The sequence below is a fragment of the Schistocerca cancellata genome, chromosome 6, assembly GCF_023864275.1.
Source record: "Schistocerca cancellata isolate TAMUIC-IGC-003103 chromosome 6, iqSchCanc2.1, whole genome shotgun sequence".
Lineage (NCBI taxonomy): Eukaryota > Metazoa > Arthropoda > Insecta > Orthoptera > Acrididae > Schistocerca > Schistocerca cancellata.
In genome coordinates, this window is record NC_064631.1 from 658,113,188 (window position 1) to 658,137,288 (window position 24,101).

The 24,101-nt window shown below is 42.7% G+C and overlaps 1 protein-coding gene across 1 annotated transcript in view; it reads right to left on the reverse strand.

Moving 5' to 3' along the window:
- The window catches only part of LOC126190988 (lachesin-like), a 979,391-nt gene that overhangs the window by 49,239 nt on the left and 906,051 nt on the right, over positions 1–24,101 (reverse strand). Inside the window, exon 7 of the mRNA XM_049931664.1 lies at positions 9,729–9,806. Coding sequence (XP_049787621.1) covers positions 9,729–9,806 — 78 coding nt within the window. The remainder of the gene's footprint in view (positions 1–9,728; positions 9,807–24,101) is intronic.

Consider the following 24,101-nt stretch of genomic DNA (forward strand, 5'->3'; position numbering starts at 1 on the left):
ACTTAACTTCTGAAGTCATAAGCCGCCTAGAACTTAGAACAAATTAAACCTAACTAACCTAAGGACATCACACACATCCATGCCCGAGGCAGGATTCGAACCTGCGACCGCAGCGGTCGATCGGTTCCAGACTAGAACGGCACGGTCAGTCCGGAAGCACCCACTGTACAAGAGCCAACAATATTATTTCACGTTCCAATTGGCTTATCTACAACATAATGAACGCCAACTACACAGAACACTCTTCGGACCATACTGACACTTGCAATGTATTGAGGAAATTTTACAAAAAATAAATAAATAAATGTTCAAATGTGTGTGAAATCCCATGGGACTTAACTGCTAAGGTCATCAGTCCCTAAGCTTACACACTACTTAACCTAAATTATCCTAAGGACAAACACACACACTCATGCCCGAGGGATGACTCGAACCTCCGCCGGGACCAGCCTCACAGTCCATGACTGCAGCGCCTAAGACCGCTCGTCTAATCCCCCCCGCGGCGAAATTTTACAGGTGCCGTTCGTGGTGATGTACAACAGAGAAACCGGCAGGCTTGGCTAGCACCTAAACTAATGCTCAAGCACACGTTTGTCGCGGTGCTTCCATATTTTTGTTTAAACCCTGCATCTATCATGTAACAAGCAGTGAATTCTGCAGTATCACTACCAAGATCGCAATTCAAATTTATACAAAAAACTAAATGCGGACCTGTAATCGAACTCTTGGACTGGAGTGTTCTAACGCAAAACTTTACGCACCGCTGTAGTTGAAGACCAAAGCTACTAGGTACTGCATGACTATGCTTGTCATTCACGCGATTACGGTGTTGCCAAATTGCCATTCTTAGACGCCAATTTTCTAAAGGAACAATGTGCGGGACGAGGTTTTCCTGCAGAAATTTTTGCACTGTTAGTACGCAAGAAATCACACACACACACACCCACACACACACACACACACATATCCGAGGACCATTCCCGAAGTAAGGTCAGATCGGTCGCGAAATGGAGACCACTGTGAAAATCAAAAATGTTTTGTTTCCTACAGTTAGCTACACCTTCCAGCTACTTCTATACGTACTCGCCACTCCAACTGAGACATATGTCCTAGCATTGTCCCACGTTCCCAGTACCCTCGTCATAGTAGAAGGCAGCAGGCTGTGCTTGTCTACAGCTCGTTGACTGAACCAAAATGTCTTCAAAGCCAGCGGTTCATGCCAGCAGAGATGAAACTCAGGAGCATCTAGTTACGGGCTTCATTGCCCCTGCGAAATTTCTCACTTGGTCCTCACACTTTGCGGGAGACCCTGTTTAGCTGCGCATCTTTATGTGCTCACTGTATGCTCAGAAATGGAGAGGGCGATGTGACGCGATCGATGGGCGTACTGGAGACACTTCCCAACACATCTGTGCAAAGCCTTATCGGATTTTCTCTGTAGTTTTCATTTTGTGACCGATCGGACCTTACTTTCCGAATAGCACTCGTATATTAGTTTTCACGTCTTTGATACGATGTCCACTTTCGTTGGGAAGCTTCGGCTCTGTACCCGTTACAAAAGAAATGATTATTAAAAGTGAGTTGTACGTGCTCATTCAATACAGCTGTCAGAGCCGGCCTATGTGTGCCGAGCGGTTCTAGGCACTTCAGTCCGGAACCGCGCGACCGCTACGGTCGCAGGTTCGAATCCTGCCTCGGGCATGGATGTGTGTGGTGTCCCTAGGTTAGTTAGGTTTAAGTGGATCTAAGTTTTAGGGGACTGATGACCTCAAATGTTAAGTCCCATAGTGCTCAGAGCCATTTGAACCATTTTGAACAGCTGTCAGAAATTAGGCTAGAGTTTTATCTATATGTATGAACAGGGACATTAAATGACGAACAATAAAGAGATTTGGAGCGGCGAATGAGCAGCGCGGGTGCAGCGCGGCAGCAGTTACCGCCGCCGTGGAAGGTGTTGTCACTTCTGAATTATTGGTTATTCTTGTTGTTTTATTCTGCCTGTCCACACATATCGATAAAGCGAATATCGCACTAGAATAATCTGGGACAGCTGTATTGATTGACCACCTAAACGTCACGTTTAAAAATCATTGCGTTTGCAACGCGAAACAAACGGACGCTTTCCGTCGACACTGAACGTCGCATGAAAGACGTGATGAGCAGTATGCGTTTGGTCCGACTCCAGATGCTGGACTGTTTTTTTCTTGGTTTGGTCCAGACCAGCTCTTTCCATAATGTGGAAAGCAAACTCGTTGCTGTAGAAGAGACACGTTTCATTCTATCGAAGATGAAAAAGTGTTCATCGCCCTTAAGGTATACAGTTTAGAGTCTACGTTACTACAAGAGTTGCCCTGAATGTAATGCACCGAATTTTATTTCTCAGCCGATAACAATGTTACGAATACGAAACGTTACGAAAAAATGGTTCAAAAGGCTCTGAGCATAATGGGACTTAACATCTATGGTCATCAGTCCCCTAGAACTTAGAACTACTTAAACCTAACTAACCTAAGGACATCACGAAACGTCACGTATGTACTATTTTAAGTCATCTGAGTAATCGCGCCAAGTTTCCGGCACTTCCGACAGATAGCGTAGCTGCAGGACAGTTTCAAAATGGCGTCTGTAGGTGATGTACGTTACAAGCTAGGTGTCGTCATTGAGTTTCTCACTGCAGAGAAAGAAACTGTGGGGAATATTCGCAAACGCTTGTGCAAAGTCAATGGAGCATCTGCCTCCGGCAGAAATACAGTTATTCTCTGGGCACGGAGAGCGAGGACACCTGAAAGCGGTTCGGCGGAGATTCACTATTTGCAGCGGCCTGGCAGACCATCCACGGTTGTCACACCTGACATGTTGCAGCGGGCTGATGTTATACGCGAAGACAGATGCGACTTGGTAGCTGGCGCTGCGTCTTTAATCGTCAAAGGAAGTGTGGATGCAATTATCCGCACTCTTGGATATTCAAACGTTTGTGCAACATGGTCCCGCGGTGTCTAACGGTGGGTCACAAATCGCACAGAAAAAGCATTTGTCTTGATTTGCTGCAATGTTTCGAAGCTGAGGGGGAGGCCTTTTTGTCCCTGTGACAGATGATGAAACCTGGGTTAACCATTTTGAGCCTTAAACGAAACGACAGTCGATGGAATGGCGCCATTCCCACACCCCACGGAAGAAAATATTCAAAGCAACTGCATACGCCGGTAAGGTCAGGATCACCGTGTTCTGGAACTGTGATGGCGTGAATGTCATTGATGTTTTGCCAAGAGGCAGTACCATTAATTCAGAAGCATGTGTCAACACATTAACAAAACTCAAGACGCCCTTACGGCGACTTTGGCGCCACAGCAACCGAGGAGATGTTTTGCTGCAACACGATAAAGCTCGGCTCCACACAAGTCTGAGGACTGCAGAACACGTCGCAAAACAGAGCTGGACAGTGTTAACCCATCCACCCTACAGCCCTGACCTAGCCCCTCGGACTTGTTTGGGCCATTAAAGAATGCCATTTTGAGGACGACGAGGAGATGATTCACACAGTGAAGCACTGGCTCCGCCACCACGACAAGGATAGGACATACACGACGTTGTTTCACGCTGAGGAAGGCCAAAGAATTTGAGGGAAATTATGTGGAGAAATAGGGTGTTTAGATAAAACACCATTCCTTTGTGTGTGTAAGTATCATTACGTTACATAAAGAATTGCTGAAGAAAATAAAGATGCGGTGCATCACTTTCTGGGCGTCCGCCCCCGGTAGTTGAGTGGTCAGCGTGACAGAATGTCAAACCTACGGCCATGGGTTCGATTCCCGGCTGGGTCGGAGATTTTCTCCGCTCAGGTAGTGGGTGTTGTGTTGTCCCAATCATCGACGGGCAAGTCGTCTGCAGCCCGTGGTCGTGCGGTAGCGTTCTCGCTTCCCGCGCCCGGGTTCCCGGGTTCGATTCCCGGCGGGGTCAGGGATTTTCTCTGCCTCGTGATGACTGGGTGTTGTGTGATGTCCTTAGGTTAGTTAGGTTTAGGTAGTTCTAAGTTCTAGGGGACTGATGACCGTAGATGTTAAGTCCCATAGTGCTCAGAGCCATTTGAACCATTTGAAAGGGGCAAGTCGCCGAAGTGACGTCACATCGAAAGACTTGCACCCGGCGAACGGTCTACCCGACGGGAGGCCCTAGTCACACGACATTTACATCTACTTTCTGGGCAACTCTGGTAGACATGTTTTGGTTGTTTTGGCTTACGTAACTGTTTCTTAAGTTTGTCGGTGCTTTCAAAAATGGTTCAAATGGCTCTGAGCACTATGGGACTCAACTGCTGTGGTCATCAGTCCCCTAGAACTTAGAACTACTTAAACCTAACTAACCTAAGGATATCACAGACACCCATGCCCGAGGCAGGATTCGAACCTGCGACCGTAGCAGCAGCGCGGCTCCAGACTGGAGCGCCTAGAACCGCACGGCCACCGCGGCCGGCCGTCGGTGCTTTTTGGGACGTCTTGTGTAAATTTAGGGAAATAAATTATGGTTGGAGTGTGTGTTCAAGCATCCCCTGTGGATGTGTAGGTAGATGTGGCACGGTAGAAGAGGGGACAAGTTACGGGAGACAAGTCATAGAAAACAAGTCACAGGAGACAAGTCACAGGAGCTGTTCTGCTCAGTGACTCAATTACTCGTACTATTAGCGTGTCCGGAGAACGTGCCTCACGTGAAGTGGGTCGACCGTAGTAGAGGCTTGGGAGAGGGGCGGAGGTAGTGGGAGGGCGGCGAGCGACGGCAGTTGTCGGTCGCGGAGATTTCTTCGCCGCCACTCTGCGAGCTGCAAGCTGGCGCGGCACGGCCCCCGAGGGAGCGCTGCCAGGGAAGAGGGACACAAGGGCTGGGGGAAAAAAAATGTGGAACGCGGGAGGGAGAGGAAGAAGGAGACGGAGAAGCCGGGACGGGGAGAGGCAGAGAGAGCGAGTGCGACTCGCAGGGAGGGGGGACTCCAAATGAACATTCGCAATTAATGCTAAGTGGCGCGCAGCCGGGGTCGCCCGCCGGCTGGAGGAACTTTTCATTAAAGCCTCCGGCGTGCAAGGAGGGAGCGCGGTCTTCTCGTGTCAGCAGGCTGCAGGCTCCGCCAAATGTAGCACCAGACGCTGCCGCGGAGAGCGGCGGCCGGCACAAAAGTCGGGAAGCGGGGGCGGTTCGGCCGATAAGTCATGCATAAAATTAGAATGTAATGGGTCGCCCTTCCACGCCAGTCTGCAGGAGGAGACGGATGCCCGGCCGGTTGATCCGCCGAGGTTCCTCCGCGGCGCCGGATTGTCGCCTTTCCAGATTACTGCGCTTCCGCCGGGGGGAAGTAATCTCTCCCTACCTTCCGGGGAGGGGGCGAGCACTCGCTGCAGGAGTCTGCGGAATTAATAGCGAGGGCTGAGGAAAGCTAGCCTTGTTATGTTCGAGATTGTACACGTATTATTTCGTCTCCCATCGAGGGATCCGTGCTACTCAGATAACGGCGCGAAGTAAACTTAACTAGCGCTACTCTTCCTTCCCTCCACCCTTCTCAGGCCTTCTCACAAAAATGAGAATCTCTTCCTCTCAGCTGTATAACTTTCTGTTTCTGTTTTGGTTGGCTTGTGTTTACGGGCTATTAGGTGGCCAGCAAATGAGGGGTACGGGGGCTGTTACTTTTAAGACCTCTGACTTGTGCTGCATATCTTATTTTCAATTACCAGCATGTTTGTCCCATGTATTCTGACTATGTGTTCAATGCCAGTTGACACAACAAAATTGCCTTTAGATACATAGTGATGTGTTAATTCGCCAACCAAATTAATATTAACATCAGTTGATTCCCCTTGAGAAGCTACGAGAGTGATGCTGTACAAGTGGTCCTGCCTTCGATATAAACGTATACATAGCACTATGCAAGTGTACAATATTTAACACCTTAAAGAACTTTAAAGGTAACACAAACATCTAAGAAGGAAGCTCGTCTACACACACACACACACACACACGAGGAGGGAGGGAAGGAGAGAGAGAGGGGGGGGGAGGGGGAGGGGGGAAGAGACAGAGAGAGAGAGAGAGAGAGAGAGAGAGAGAGAGAGAAAGAGAGAGAGACAGACAGAGAGAGAGAGAGAGAGAGATGCAGGTGAGGCGGGGGGGGGGGGGGGGATAAACAAAATTCAAATGCGGCACAGAATACATTTGAAAACAATTGAACACCGACTGGGATGGGACAAAAATTAACACTGTGACACTGCGTGTTGGTCAAGCGAAAAGAGTTTGTTACAAATAAATTCTCCAAAATATGGGTATTACTTGTGTGTGGTTTTCAATAACTCATGAGAACTCAGAAGACAAAGGATCAGCCGTAGCAAAACGTTAATAACAGCAAATACATGCGCGAAATATTTTGACACAACAAAATTACATTTAACCATAGAGTGATGTGTTGACTCGCCAACCAAATTCACATTAATATCATTTTGTTGCTTATGAGAAGCTACCAGTGCCTGATAATGTGCAGGTGGTCCTGCATAGTAGCAAAATTTAAAGATAAGGTAATGTCAGAAAAAAATAAAAACCGCCTGTAAGCGAAATTTTGCGTACATCAGCTATCGCTTACAATACGTTTACATTTCACAAATCTGAATGAAGAAATCCCATTTATGATGCTGTAGATGTGTTGAAACATGTTTGGGTCACATTGACAAGGAGTGTTTTGTATAACAGGAGGACCTTGTACCCAATAATCCTAATCCAGTGCTTATTGACTGATAAGATCTTACCAGACAAATCACATAACATTTACTGAGAAAAGGTTCCACTATCTCTTAAAATGGAGAGGGGAAGAGAATTTGATAATCTAAACAGTGATGCACAAGAATATTGCTGAAAATCTCTATGCTAAGGAATTAAAGGTAAATATATTTCAGACAATACACCTCCTGATAGCGAAAGACGAATAGTGAAATGTGTGGCAAAGAGAGAGTGTGACAGAGAGAGTTTGGTACAGTTTGCAGTTAAAAGAATCACACCTTCTAACTATTGGGAACGAATCATTAGCTTCGCAGTAAAGTGGATGGAGTTCTTAAATTTTCCGGTAATACATCGTAGACCAATCCTGAACCTCCGTTTCCTCAGGGAAATTCTCTTCCCGAATGAGCTACCCTCAGCTCCTCTCCCTGCCACCTCTGCCTTATAATGGATAATCCAAATGCTTGAAATGCATGAAACTACGAGGAAAATTATATTCAAGAAAAGAGTCACCACATTCATCACCACCACCACCATCATCATCATCATCATCATCGCCGACGTCATCGTTATCATTTCATCTCGACATTTCTATGCATCTGATCTTCAGTTAGGCAATCGTCACGGTCTTTCGTTAGCACCTGCAATCCAATAAAGATCTTGGTTGGGTCATCTACCAGTAATTTGCCTGGCTACATTTTCCATCCATTTTTAAACAGATTTCTCCAATATCTTTGTTATTCCGCACCCTGTAGTGATGCATGGCATGAACTTCGCCTCTGCTATCTGTAAAATTCTCAGTTTCCTTATTTGCGTTACAGGTTCATGTCTCATTGCTAGAATTCGGATTTTAGACACAACCGGAAAATTTGTACTGAAAATTCTATTGAATTTGAAAATGTTCTCCAAGACCTTTTTACTTACTTCCATTGCCTTTTGGTTTCCTGAACTTCATTTTAACTTACTTTCAAACATTCCTTATAAAGAATTTCGAGTATCTTTCGAAACTCATTTTCGCTGTAGACCAAGAATAGCCTAAAAACAGCATACAAAAAATACATCAGATAAATTCACTAACACATTCTTCTTTCTCGTTTACGGATGTGAAAACTTTCTGTAGGGCTGCCAGTAAAATTTTACTCATTTGCAATCTACTTACCTAACTCCTCTTTCAAGTCTAAATTACCTACTTGGCTTACAATGTTAACTGTAACACTGACATGTACCAAAATGCCCCACAAAGTCCCAGGCTGATGTTCGCCGATATTTTTGCACAGGAGCGAAGATAGTGACTGATATACAAATTAATTTGTCACATATAGTTGACGTTCTTTCGCTCTGCAGAAGATACGCTAGTTAAATGTTTATTGGTTCTTTTAATGACCTATTTTGAGTATGTAGTAGAGTGTAATCTATTAATCATTAGTAGAGTTAGCCTCTCATCACAGGATTTAGTGGATCTCCTGACCCCGTGTCATGTGACAAAAAGCGTATGTGCTGTTGAAGAACAGAGTTTCCTGTGACCGAGACAGGAGGTGTGTGCGAGTATGCTACAGAACAATGATTGTTACGACTGGTTATGGAAGGTCGTTTGAGGCTATTAGCGGGCCAGACAAGCTCTGTGTCACAACTTTCTGTCAGAATTACGCTTAGCACAAATAATGTGTGGAGTTATTTTTTTTCATTTGATACGACGAGTAATGATAACACAAATAAAAAACCTCTCGTTACTTGCCTGCATAGCATAATTTGTTGAAAATAAATTTGTAGTCGAAAGTGTAATGCAAATATCAGCGTATTACGGCGTACGTGCACTTTAATGAATCATCATTATTTACGAGCGACTTCTTTAAATTAGTTTCAGGTATTACCAAAACATCCACCACCAGCGACTGGCTTATGAAATCCAAACTGGTCAGATTGTGGGAGTAACCATTAAAGTCGTGGCGCTGTAGCTACGAATCCAACGTTGAAAGTTTTTGTAAGCTAGTTTCTCATGAGGTCAGGGAACGTAAACTATTATAACGCTAAAAGGAATATTATTACAGTTCTCGTAATGGCCCAGACAGCCACTCAGAAATAAAGTTACCGAACAATGCACAAAAATGTCACAGTTAGCAAAGACTGGAGACAAAGAGAGCACCATAAATGTGGAAGATACTTAGCTTAGTGGCCATTACAACGTAAGAAAACAATGGAAGCGATGCCGTTTTTTTTTTTTTTTTTTAAAGAAGCTGTTACATGTGGAGCTGTGGAAGTGACTGCTGAAAAGTTTCTCGTCGAACATTTAAAAATACACTTACTTCTTAACTAAAGCTTACATAACAACATGAAATGTACTTACCAGTGAACGCTGAGACACCTGTTTAGCTGCTGGATCTTCTACACTACAATGAATATGTATATAACAATGCACAAATCGAAATACCAGAGATGCTCTATCTAAGATTATCACATACATTTTACAAGTCATTCATCACGGCTATAAAATATACATAACCTAACGTTAACATAATAGTCACGTTAAATGCTAACTGTACAGTATGCAAAGAACAACAGCGACAGAACAGAAGATAGGTTGGTGGGGAGGCATTGTTTGTTCCAAAGCGAAGCTCTTTGTCTAGCTAGCTCTAATGTTGTTTCTGTAATGTCTCGTTTTGTTTGTTTCTGTAGATGTTGTTCTGTTAATGGAACGTCCCCTCGGTACCCAGTCTGATCTGCTCAACCAAATCCAAAGACACTGTAAACTAGAAAGTGAAACACAATCAATTGTGCAGGCGAGATTAACAAACAGTTAAGAGCAGTTTTTCATCTGCTGTGGTATTATTAACATAATGATTTTAGTGATTTGTATACAGTACTCGCGGTCGAGACCAACCCACACAGAACGCCAGAGACTGGCTGGTGAAACCGATAGCTGCGGAGCTGCTAAGACGTGGTACCGAGGGGACGCCCGCGGGTGCCCATGCAAGCGGTCGGTTTACCTTTGTCCGAGTAATGCCCGCTGAGGGAGCTGTACACTGAGTTGTTCACGTCATTGCCGGATGGGTCCAACCCGTCATCTGCGAACACAGTCGTACCGTCCACGTCGGTATAAGCGCTGCCTTGCTAACAACCAGCAGAAGACCCGACCGAGACCCCACGGCTAGGTTTCCACCTCACATCTTTTATAATGTTCTCTCCGGTTAACATTTCAAGCCCGAAATACATAAAGAACCAGAGACTGATGCTGCGATCAAGTCTCGTTAGTGATTACTCTACCTACACTACAAATTGGCCGAAAATCGTAGAGGAATGTTTCCTGACCTCTTAGTGCACCAGGTGCAGCGCGCTGTAACCTGATCCGCCAGTTCGTTAAAACGCTGGTTCGTTGAGTACGGCGGGGATTAATCCATTGGACTGTCCTGGATCGCCCTCTGTATCAATACTACGTTAACCAACATTGCGCCACTTAGGTAGTGATGGAGAATTATTTATTCTCATACCTCCAAGGGCCATTGCTTCCTCGTTCGAAAAATGATTACTAACTGGCCGTCCTACTGGGGGCAATAAGCACTGTACAGCAGTGCGAAATAAGGGAAATGAGTACAGGATAGAAATATTTTCAAAAATTTCTGGTAGTTCCACATTCCAATCGTCTTATGTTATCAGTTAAATTCTGATCTTATGTCATTTTCAAGTGGTGCAGTATCTTAAAACAAACATTTCAGAGCCACCAACAGCTGCTAATGAAAAAAGTCTTTATTAACTATAGTTCGAGTTCATTTGGTCATTTTTGGGTGCCAAAATTGTTTACAATATAACTTATTTGCTAGATCGCAGATTCATACAATACTATGACCGGTTTCGATTGTGCTAATAGTGTCTTTCCGTCCTTCCGTACTTTGCATTTTGTCTGTTAGATTTTTTCGTAATTTATTGACGTACGGTGAAGTCATCGATGACACAACATCTGTTGCACCTAGTATTTTGATTGTTAAATTTGCTAGTAATTTAGTGAAATTCCCATTACCAGTTAGTAGTCCGTTCATTAGAAAAGTTGGTTTATCCATTCACATATTGTGCCAATATTTTACTCTTATAACTTGTGGACCTCTTTCACTACCCTGAATCAAATTACCAGATTCTTTTTCTAGTATTTTAGTTTTATACGTAAATTTCGTTACATAATTGTGCATACAGTGGTCTCCTCTAGCAGAAGAACGTTTGTCTCTTTCTTAAGCAGTACCATCATCGAACACAAAGTAGTTTTAATGACTTAGTAGTTGACTATAAATTTGCCGAGCTACACACGGTTGCGATAGTTTAATAGTATCTTCAGTGTCACTTTGTTTCCATTTTATATTGTAATTACTGTAAGTAGAATTTTATATGAACAAGATTTTTTCTTCTGTTTTAGATTTGTAAATGTTTACTAACACAATCGAAACTGGTGGTATCATTGTATAAATTTGCGATCTAGATAAATAAAGAAAAATATTGAAAAGAAAGATAACTGTTCCAAATGCTTGACCATTGACTTACAAAATTATTTACAGCTGGCATTGTTCTTCCAGAGGGATCAAATAAAATATAAACCATTCTGCGTCACTACCACCGTTAGAAAAATGCAATGTTTTAATTTCAGTCATCATAATAAATGTCTTTCGAAAGCCTGCAACCGCGTCGTTAATCTTTTCGATAATACAGCTCCGATCCAGCTAAGTGTTCCCATGCATGGCAGAACGCATTTCAGGAAATGGGAATGAATTCCTGAAACGTTTCACGCTATGCATGAAAAAGCGTAGCTGGTGCCGTGTTTCATTACTCTAAATCCAACAATATACAGTTAATAGTAAACTATACTGTTGCAATTGATTTATCATTAGACACTCTCATAATCAAATTCTGTATGAAGGGCACCACAGAAAGAATATTCCAGTGTGCCTGCGGTACATAATTTTATGACACCTGTAGATGATCATCTGATCTAAGCAAGTAATACATAAGAAATTATTTCATCAGCAGCTGTTGGTTATGAAATTTGATTTTTCTCATCTCATTTTCGCCGTATTATCTGTTACGTTATGAGGTGTATTTTGAAGAAAGTAAATGTAGAAATTAGTACTGATTTAAAGCCTACTGGATCTAGATCTTCTTGCTGAAAATTTTTCGTGATTTTATAGCAAGAAAACGATCCCATCATCAAAGCTTATTGAAGCGAGGTAGGTCTTGTGACATCTGAGGAATAAGTTAGTAAAAACAGAAAAAATAAATACTGCCTAAATGGCCTTTACAAGTTAAAAATATGTTCTTCAGTTGAAAACTGATGCATTGTTATTCCTAACAGCGCCGAAAATTGCATGTCTCAATAGAAAATCTGACATAAATGTCATCAAACGTTTCCTTTACCTACGTTTTAAATTGAACACCTTATGCAGTAAATACGAACGTTAAGGATCCTCACTGTGGGAACCAATCTCAAAAGCTTCTGTGGCAGTAGTCGGGTCTTCTGCGTGATACAAATGAGAACTGTTTGTAATGACACAATCTCGCTACAAGCAAACCACAGTCACTTTGCAACACGTCCCTCTGGTCTGGACAGAGTCCAGTCGCGGTCGACAGCTCCTCCAGCGCTTCGCGGGTCGTGGGTGACAGGCGCTACTCAGTGCAGGTGCAACACAAGGCGAGGGCAGTCAGGCGTGCTGGTAACCGTGGGCGGCAGGTGGGCCCGAGGTGGGGGTGGCGCTCCAAGTGCGTGCAGTGGGCGTGGTCAGGCAGAGCAAGCGTCTCATGCCCAGCTACGGTCCTAACACTCTCTCTAGGCTATCTACGTCTGGTGGCGATCAAAAAGCGGAGTACGAAATTTAATATTCCTCATTAATCCTTAGCAGCAATGTTCAACATTTCCGAATACACAATATGAGATTTTATAGCAAATGTTATACACCTACTGTAAGTATCCTGATCTGATCTAATTGTCTTTGACAAAGGCATACAAAAGCCATACATCTTTCGTGTTAACCGGAAACATGGAACTCAATAACACACAACGAGTCATCCGATTTCGAAAGACTATGTCTTATACGTGAATGAAGACAGAATCTTGGGGTGAATATTAAATTACCCACTGAAAATATAAGTTTACCTTGGCGCCAGTTGTAAGCAGCCAATTCGTGTGGACGTGAGCAGGGGTACCCATGGTGCAGTCAGCTTGATCTCTCGCTCTTTCATTACCCAATCTGCATCGAGTAATGATGGCAATAACACAGCAAGAAAAACTGTTTTATATGATAAATTTCAACAGGAGTACTAGCTGTGGGACCAGAGTTTGCTCGAGAGTACGGCAGTGCACTTCCTACATTGTAAGGTGAGGGTCTCATTGAGGCGATACAATATGTGATACGACACACTGTAGTAAGGCTTGTGCAATGCTACAGTTACCCGTGCGACGCTCATGTTCGTACAGGTGTAATGTGACAAGCAACAAGTTACAGTAGGTGGCAATGGCGTCGTGTGTGGCATGCTGCTGGCAGTCTTATGGCTTTCCTTCCAGCTTTAAAAATAATTTCGTCATGTTAGCTGCATTTCGTACACAGCACTGTGTGACCTAAAATGCAGCAAATGTAAACTAGTCACCGACTACGTTTTTCACAGCAAACATTTTACTTAATTTAGAAGTATAAGAATAACTATGGGCAATAGAAAACAGAAAATCACTTCGTTAACAAGCTGCTAATCAGACTATAAGATGAATGGGAAAAATTGCATGTCACAGAACTTGTGCAATTCCCAAAACAGCGGTTTTTAATGTTTTATGTAAAAAGTAGAAGTTTTACTGAGAAAATAACTACAGAGATGGATGAATTATTGCTTGACATACACTAAACAATTTTTTTAGGCTCATTGGATTATCTGAAATTTCCCTCCCAATCTACTGAACGACACATTTGCATGGAGTAACCAGCACTCCACGTTGCGCCAACCAATACGACAGAGAATCGTGTTGGTGTTTGTATCGCTGTCGTCCCACTGTGGACCAGTTAAGTCACTTCAACCATGCTTCTGCGGGGTACACCAGTGCGGGTTGGTTCTACAACGTATCATGAGTTGCATCACTTGTCGCATCGCATATCATATCTTATCAACTCTGTGAGAACCACACCTAAGGCAGTACAGAATACACCATTTGAGTCCAAGAACGTCTTATCTCACGGTATCTACTTTTTTGTGGAGGTTTGTGAAAAACTACATCTATACGTCTCCCCTTCCGATAAGTTTCGGTGAATCGCTGCAATGTGTAGCAACAGCAGCGAATGCAGTATTTCTACTCAGAAATGATCACAAAAGTGTGGGATGAGTTTGACTATTGTGTGGACGCTTGTCGCACGTCCAGCGGAAAGCATATTGATCATTTGGAAAGTTAAACGACAGTGATAACCCTGAATATAATTGTAAAACCTACCTCAAGATTGTACATGTATGTGTGTAAGAGATGTAGCGTTGTAAGCCCATATGTCTCTTTTGAAAATAATTTAAAATTTACCCCAATTTTCTCTCTTGTTTCATGTAAAACATATAGTACTGGGAATTCAATGAATAGATTTGAACGACACTGTGTCTGATTCACAGTGGTGTGCTGGAAATTGTCTTCAGCAAGTTCTATGACTGACGACCGACATGGCTGGAAAACGAGGAAATTAGTTAATTCCGAAATATTTTTCGGTATATACATATGGTTGTCTCTAACGCAAGATATCACTAATTTATGTCGTATCTTTTGCACAATAGCTCTTGCTCCGGGAACTATCAAACACGTACTCATGTGCCAATTAGCTAGCTGGGGCTGTTGTAGTAATGCAAAAAGCCACTTAGGATTGCTGTAGGTGTGACATCAGTTAGAGCGTCATGGCAACAGGCCGACAGCTCCTCTTTTTTTGTAACGAAGGTTATGACATGATCGTATTTCACTTGTGGGTACCGTCGGCCCAATAGCTATTGAAAGTTCGCTTATTGAGCAGCTTCAGTGGAGTGGAATAGGAACTTTACAGTTATGTTTCTTAATGAATCAGGGAGACTATGAAAAAAGTAAGGTGTATATTAGTTATCAAATACTGCATTGTTTCAGTATTACGCATTTAATATAAACTCTAATCAATAACAGTTAAAAATTATCAATAAATTATGGCAGTCTATAATTCGTGTTTTTGAATGAACACTCTCGAAATTAGACAGATGCAGAATTACGTCATCTGAGATGAAATTTCTCAGGGCAGTAAAACACTGCACACTAACGGACAAGTACGAAACACAAAAATTAGACAAGGGCTGCAAATATTCGATTTTGAAAGCAAAATTTACAACAATATATGAAAGAAACTGGAGTAAGCATTTAGACAGAATGCAGCAACATCATCTGCCCAAAAACATCATGAATTAAAGATATCAGGAAAATGATGTGCCGGAAATCCGAAGACAACTTCGGAACTGGCTGTGATGAGGAAGGAATGTGTTACCTAAGGCGTGGAGAAGACATTTTTCCAAGGGAAGAGTGACAAAAACAGGACTGGTATTTTTTTGGCAAAGAATAATTAATAGGTGACCAGAACTTTACGAGTGTTCTTCCGTTTTGACTCTTGAGTCCTCTTTGGACCTGACAATCATGAAATAAGCAACACAAAAACGAACCTTTTATACTTCTCAATTTTCACTGTGGACAACCAATAGTTTTAGCGGACAGTTAGAATGTTTGCTAGAAGCGATGTGTTACACAGGGTCAGGAGCAAAACAATAGACAAAAAACACTGTTTATGAGAATATTAAATATCTCTCGGGCTTTAGGCAGGTAGTGAAAGACGTCGGACAAGAAATAGAACAACGAGCTGCAGAAAGTAAGTGAGTACTTAATTCTGTAATGAATGAATGTGAAAAAGTTGAATCGTATAATACATTGTATTGGCATAGGTGTTGGGACTGAGACGCTATTTCAGGAAAAACGGAAAAGAAAGATAAAGTAAAAGTAATCGAAAGAAATAAATTTCCAGAAGACGTGGAAGTTATGGCCTGCTACTGACAATTCCTGCAACTTAAGACATTTCAAACAAGATATTAACTAGATTCTCACGTAAACATTCCATGAATGCATCTGTCGTACCATATGAGACTTATGTCCAACATTTCTTACCAAATATGCCTTCTAGAGGCACAGGAGAATATTTTCACAAGACTTTCAACAAAGTAATTGGTCAAAGTGCTTCAAGATTCCTCAATTATCATCTTCTTAAGCAGCTCAGGTATTGAGTGTGTAAAGTACTTCTTAGAATCAAATAGAAAAAATTTGAAACAAATGGTATCAGTTCAACGTACCAGCTGTTCCAAAGATTAACATTTTTATTAGTTTTAACACGTAGTATGTAACCTTCAACACAAATTCAGCTTTGCCTCCGATCATTAACTTTTAATTAAATAATTTTTGCTGGTGCAGGAACGTTACCAGCATGAGGTTAAAAAAAATGAAAAGAAGAATAATGAAAGTAGTAGACGGACAGTGATATAAAATTGGCAATAGGTACTACAAAGATTTTAAAAGACTTGTTGCACTGTCATACCTTGAGCTCCACTGAGCACCTAGTAACTGAAAAGGGTGTAGAACGACCGCAAACTAAAGTGGTACGACCTCGCCACGCAGACATGTCAAGTCACTTTCGAAAGGAAAACTATAGTGTGATTTCTCCCGTTTACTATTATAATTATAATTAAGAACAAATTTTTGGCATTCTTAGAGACAATACAGAAGTCAACACCGCATTGGACTTTCAAGACCTATTTCCTGACTTTTTTTACAAGAGACAGACGTTCTGAAGTGATTTTCTGTCGCCGAGGAGAGCGGATTGCGGCTGCTGCATGCAGATAGTTGTCGGGGTAGCGTCCCAACTTTGGACCTGAAGCGTCGGAAGCCAGCTGATTTAAATCATACTAGACTGAAGGGCCAAAATATTATAAGTGCTTCCCATTGCAAGGTTGAATGCATGAATTCTGGGCACGTAATGCAGTAAAGAAAGAATGTAAGTGGAAGAAGGACGAAAGGGCAGTCATTGTAGCGAAACTACGGGCCGCAGATGCGGAAATCCGCTGATATAAGCGGTTATGACAAAGGACACATTGTTGTGGTACTGCGGCTGGAAGTGAGAATCTCTGAAACGGCGAAAGTTTTAGCCTATGGGAGTACTACGGCTGTGAGCCGCTATGGAAAGTGGTTGAAGGATGGTGGAATAACGCGTAGGCCGTATGGTACTGGATTTCCACCTCTCATCACAAAACGTAGAGGTCGGAGCAACCCCCATTGTGTAATCTAGAATAGGCAGCAGTCTGTGACAGATATAATGTTACTTAAAATCCGTGTTGATTGCAAAAAAAATTTTTTTTTTAAATTCATATGACCGGTTTCGGTTCATTCAGAACCATCTTCAGATCTGTAAAAATAATTATACTAATTTACTATTTCACGGAAGCAAATCTTTTTCATCCTATCTAATCAACATCAAATGTACCAAAACGTACCTGATATTTCAGTTACAGGAGTAACCCGTCCAAATCCGGCAACTTTCACATGCTACGTCACATAAAATTGGTTGGCAGAGTGCATGTCATTTATATTAATTATAACACTATTACCGACAGGTGGCGTCTGGTACATTTGTTACATTCCATTTGCACATACTGTATTCAGTAGATCTTTTTTATATGAAAAATATTTAATTAAAATATGTAGATGTCAAAGTTAAAATCTGTACTTGTCAGGATTAAAAAACAGTAAAATTATCATTTTTATACGATCTAAAAAGCATAGGGCAATTTATATATCTATGGGGCTGGTGTGAACTTATTTTCCTCTACGGTCTGCTTCCGTGGTTCCCGCCATTTTGGTGTTGTGCCGCGGTCCGCTCAGTCGTCTGATGTCCACCAAAATGGCGGGAACCACGGAAGCAGACCGTAGAGGAAAACAAGTTCACACCAGCCCCATAGATATATAAATCGCCCTATGCTTTTTAGATCGTATAAAAATGATAATTTTACTGTTTTTTAATCCTGACAAGTACAGATTTTAACTTTGACATCAACATATTTAAATTAAATATTTTTCATATAAAAAAGATCTACTGAATACAGTATGTGCAAATGGAATGTAACAAATGTACCAGACGCCACCTGTCGGTAATAGTGTTATAATTAATATAAATGACATGCACTCTGCCAACCAATTTTATGTGACGTAGAATGTGAAAGTTGCTGGATTTAGACGGGTTACTCCTGTAACTGAAATATCAGGTACGTTCTGGTACATTTCATGTTGATTAGATAGGATGAAAAAGATTTGCTTCCGTGAAATAGTAAATTAGTATAATTATTTTTACAAATCTGAAGATGGTTCTGAATGAACCGAAACCGGTCATATGAATTAAAAAAAAAATTTTTTTTGCAATCAAGACGGATTTTAAGTAACATTATAAAATCACTGATTGCTGTTATCCCATAAGACATTATGTCTGTTTTTTTCAAAAAATGTGACAGATATGACGACGGAGTACGATGCTGATACAGGCACAGGTGTTTTGGAGCATAGCGTTCGCAGACCATTATTAAATATGGAGCTCCACATCACAGACCCCTACATGTTCCTCTGTTGACGTATCGACATCGTCAGTTACGATTGCGGTGAGCATAGCATTACCGAGTTTTCACCGTGGATTAATAGAAACGTGTCGCCTGTAGAACGAATGGCATTTCTTGTTACACCAGGTCAGTGTTCGGGGCTTTACACGCCTTCATCCAGGCGAATGGTTCCTTGAAACGTCTACCGCGCCAGAGACGCAGGCTGGTGAGGCCAGAATTATGCTATGGGTCACACTGAGCTGGGCTGGCCTTTCATGGAACTTACGGTAGCACTCGTAGACACCATAACAGCAGTGAACTACGTGAACATTGCTGCGGATCGCCTGCACCCCTTCACGGTTGAAGTCTTCTCTGATGGCGATGACATTTTCCAGCTGGATATCTCTCCGCGATACAAGGACAGAATCGTGTTGCAGTGTTTCGAGGAGCCTGATAGTAAACCCATATTGATGTCCTATCCGGGAAATACCCCTGGTCCGCGCCCATTGGAACACATATTGGGCGCCAGCTGCGTGCCCACAAACCACCGTCGCGTAATTTGCGGGAAATTAGTGACCTGGGAGTAGGTACAGGGTGTTTCAAAAACGACCGGTATATTTGAAACGGCAATAAAAACTAAACGAGCAGCGATAGAAATACACCGTTTGTTGCAATATGTTTGGGACAACAGTACATTTTCAGGCAGACAAACTTTCGAAATTACAGTAGTTACAATTTTCAACAACAGATGGCGCTGCGGTCTGGGAAACTCTATAGTACGATATTTTCCACATATCCACCATGCGTAGCAATAATATGGCGTAGTCTCTGAATGAAATTACCCGAAACCTTTGACAACGTGTCTGGCGGAATGGCTTCACATGCAGATAAGATGTACTGCTTCAGCTGTTCAATTGTTTCTGGATTCTGGCGGTACACCTGGTCTTTCAAGTGTCCCCACAGAAAGAAGTCACAGGGGTTCATGTCTGGCGAGTAGGGAGGCCAATCCACGCCGCCTCCTGTATGTTTCGGATAGCCCAAAGCAATCACACGATCATCGAAATATTCATTCAGGAAATTAAAGACGTCGGCCGTGCGATGTGGCCAGGCACCATCTTGCATAAAACACGAGGTGTTCGCAGTGTCGTCTAAGGCAGTTTGTACCGCCACAAATTCACGAGGAATGTCCAGATAGCGTGATGCTGTAATCGTTTCGGATCTGCAAAATGGGCCAATGATTCCTTTGGAAGAAATGGCGGCCCAGAGGATGCAGGGACGATGGGACTGCAACATGGGGCTTTTCGGTTCCCCATATGCGCCAGTTCTGTTTATTGACGAAGCTGTCCAGGTGAAAATAAGCTTCGTCAGTAAACCAAATGCTGCCCACATGCATATCGCCGTCATCAATCCTGTGCACTATATTGTTAGCGAATGTCTCTCGTGCAGCAATGGTAGCGGCGCTGAGGGGTTGCCGCGTTTGAATTTTGTATGGATAGAGGTGTAAACTCTGGCGCATGAGACGATACGTGGACGTTGGCGTCATTTGGACCGCAGCTGCAACACGGCGAACGGAAACCCGAGGCCGCTGTTGGATCACCTGCTGCACTAGCTGCGCATTGTCCTCTGTGGTTGCTGTACGCGGTCGCCCTACCTTTCCAGCACGTTCATCCGTCACGTTCGTAGTCTGTTGAAATTTTTCAAACAGATCCTTTATTGTATCGCTTTTCGGTCCTTTGGTTACATTAAACCTCCGTTGAAAACTTCGTCTTGTTGCAACAACACTGTGTTCTAGGCGGTGGAATTCCAACACCATAAAAATCCTCTGTACTAAGGAATAAACCATGTTGTCTACAGCACACTTGCACGTTGTGAACAGCACACGCTTACAGCAGAAGACGACGTACAGAATGGCGCACCCACAGACTGCGTTGTCTTCTATATCTTTCACATCACTTGCAGCGCCATCTTTTGTTGAAAATTGTAACTACTGTAATTTCGAAAGTTTGTCCGCCTGAAAATGTACTGTTGTCCCAAGCATATCGCTGCTCGTTTAGTTTTTATTGCCGTTTCAAATATACCGGTCATTTTTGAAACACCCTGTACCTGGTGACACATACTTATGGATATCTGTCAAGGACTTGTAGAATCCAAGCAGAATTGCTGTTGTACTGTGTTTGAAAAGCAGACCAACACGCTATTAAAACGGTGTATACTCCTAGGAAAGCGCACGTACCCGCAGTAGCAGAACGGCGGAATACCGCCTGTGTGTCGCGGGCAGCGGTTGCTGCAGGGGCGGGTCGGCAGGTGACAAGTAGGGAGCGCGCGGGCAGCGGTGACGCGCGCCGCCGCTGCTGAGCGTTATCTGGCGGCGCCGGCCGCCGGCCGCCGGCCAGCGGCTGAGTTATTGGCCTTGTAAGCCCGTGGCGGCGCGGCGCGCGCGTGGATTACTCGCGGCGCCGCGATTATCGACAGCGCCCGCGGCCGCGCGCTCGTTGTTGTGGCCTGTATCGCTTTCGCCTGTGTGTTCCTCCTCCCCCCTTCCACACGCGCTCTGATTTACTGCCTAGTCCCGCCTGCGCATCTCCGAACGTCCTCCTCCCGTCTTTCTCTCCTGTCAGGCTGGTGGACGTGTAGTGCAAGGTGAGTGTGATTCGCTTGTCTGTGTTCTCCCAATTTGACAACGTTTTCAATATAATTATGGTAATTTGTGTTGGATGTCGGTGTTAAATAAGTACAAATGCACACATCGTTAGAAGGCTGTACTAGCTCTGACACTCTTCCTGTTACATTTTCACTATTCCACAACGATTCCAGATGTGTTGCAGTGACAATTAACCATGAATAGCAGATTACATGGCGTATGGTACCGGAGAGTTGTATTCATTTCTGTTGGACGCGGTAATGTAGCAACACAGCTGCTGAATTTCTTTCTGCTATATTTGGTAGACTTGAAAAGGACACTTAGTACTGTTTATAACTGCATTGGAATGAGGTGTGCAAATATAATTCACTGAATGGTGACAGTAAAATTGGATTATAATGAACATTAATTCAGTAGTCACTAAACTGACGCAGCATTTCCAAGATGTGTCAACCAAGTAGTAACTGTAATTTCACACGAGTGGAGTAGTAAAAAATATTTCAATGAGAAACTGAGATAAAAAGAAACAGAAAACACTGCAATGGTAATTGAAGTAAATGTTCTCCTATTTTTACGGTACCTCGAAAATCGAAATACTTCTGATTCACTAACAATGTGCATATTTGAAACCAACAGTATTATCATACGTAATGTAAGGAAATACTCAAAAATTATCTACCGTTTTGTCTAAATGCAACACCATGAAGAAAACGTGAGTCTTCGTGAACATACTTTTTGTCTTATCATATTTTCTTCTTGTACTTCTAGGTGTGAATGTGCAATAAGTGAGCGCACTGGAAACAAAACATCATCTCAGAAGTCAATCCAATTTCTCCACGACTTCCAAAATTGACATCAGCAATCCACATAAACGTTTTCTCAAATTCGCGTCTCATTTGCTCCCCATATTGATTTAGTGCTCTGGTTGTTTATATGTTCACTGGACGTTAAACTCGACGTCTCGTGTTTCGTATTGCAGTTCCAGAGAAATGTTTGCTCTTTGCCTTCCCATACAGTTCACTCAAGCTGGACTATGTGCCAGGATTCCTTTGCAAAGGACGTAACCTGCTTCGATAGTGCTCTCGTCTACATCGAACAGGTTTTGCTGAAGACGCTGCTTTGCAAGTTGGGTATAAGTAACTATTTGAAAGGAAGATTTAGAGTTTAATGTGACGTCAACAACGAGGCCCTTAAAGACATAGCACTAATTCGGATTAGGAAAACTGAGAAGTAATGGTAAAGAAGTCGACCATGTCTTCTTCAAAAGAACCACCCTGGGATTTTCCTGAAGAGATACAGGGAAACCATCCAAAACATGAATCTCAATAACAAAGCAGGGTTTTAGCCTTCGTTGCCAGAATAGGTATCCACTTCGCCACCTCTTTCGGTCTTGGTGCATTAGCACGTGTGAAACATTAGTGATTTGTGTCCCAACGCCGAGACTTTATTATCCACGACATAGCAGAACCATGTTTGCATATGGGGTCTCTGCGCACCAGTTGGTAGAATGGATCATTTTTCAGGCTCTTTATTGTAGATATGAGGGGCAGTCTAATGAAAACAAGGCAGATGGAAGGGAAGTAGGTAAACTATTTATTATTTCAAAAGTAATCACCATAACTTTTAATACATGTATCTCACTGTGAAACAAGTAGGTCAATGACTTCAAAGAAAAATATTTGCAATGGCCTACGGAACCTTGATAGTATCCAGACGTGCATCCCTACGTTTGATGCAAACAAACGGCCACTAATATCTTTCTGAAGATTGACGTTCGTGGCCGCCGGTTTGCTTCGAACGATGGTATGCACTCCAGATCTATGGGGAGGAATCCGGGCTGTATGAAGCATGTCTAATGGTTTCCCAGTGAATCTTCTGCGGCGAACACTAAACGATCTTGGGGGATATGTGGGACCGCCTGGGTACACTCATGGCTCTCTAGGCAACCGCAGTAAATATTTTTCCGCGAAGGCGTTTACCGTCCTTTCTCACAGTGGCATAAATGTGTTGCCAGCTATGGTGATTACTTTTGAAATAATGAAAAATTTGCTTTTTTCTTCAAGTGTCTCGCGTATATTTAACTCGCAATTATAGTTTAAACAGCGATTTGTAACATCACAGAGCTGATACCGATACTGCAAAAAGTTTCTGAAACTGCATTTCGGGAGCATGTGTGCATTCGTTCACAAACTGTAGGGAATGCTATTCTTCTACGTGTTCTGTCACTTCACATGACTCGTAACTCATTCCAAACCTTGATGAACTTCGTCCTTAAGTTACTTAGCCATGGCGCTAGTCTTGCAAGTAAAGAAGTTGACCGTATTTGGAAGATCGAAACTCCGTGCAGGAACATGGTTGAAACTTGGATATATCTCTTTCCTTACAGTGCTGTATCAACTGAAACACCCGAAAAGGGGTCACGAAGTATCGCAACTTTAATCCGCCACAGCGTTGGTACATCTCCATTGTGTAGGGCATGCATGTCACAGGTTAGACTTATGGTCTAGCATCTGTTTTGTCAGAGTCCATGTCTCATGACATGTAGCACAAATTCAGTGCCCTGTAGATGTATAAGTTCCTTTTTTCCCTTACAGTGATATGAAAAAATATCCTTCTTTCTAGTCTCATGATTTCTTTATGGTGATGCGTGTTTTACAAACAGTAGCACAGCTACAAACGAACTGGCGCTTGTCGTTGCTGGTTTGTTTTGAATTACATATTAATGTTGTTCCGAAACTCAGCTCACTTAAAAGAATATTTTTTCTAGAATTATGAAATAAGTGTAATTAAAATAAAATCTGAGAACATGAAATACTTCCTCCCATCCTATTTACTTTGTATGAAAGCAGCGACCTGACGTAGGTTCAGTTGTCAAGTTACCTCTAGATTTGGATGTAAGCTATCACGATACAACACCTGCAGTTTTGGCTTATCAGATGTAGTAATTTGTTAGGTTTAATAATTGAATTATATATCGATCAATAAAGTGATTCTCAGGTATGGTTCATTTTGTACAAAACATAACATTAGAGGTTTATCAAAGGATTTGTCATTCATGGCATGACTATTACTAGCATTCGCATTC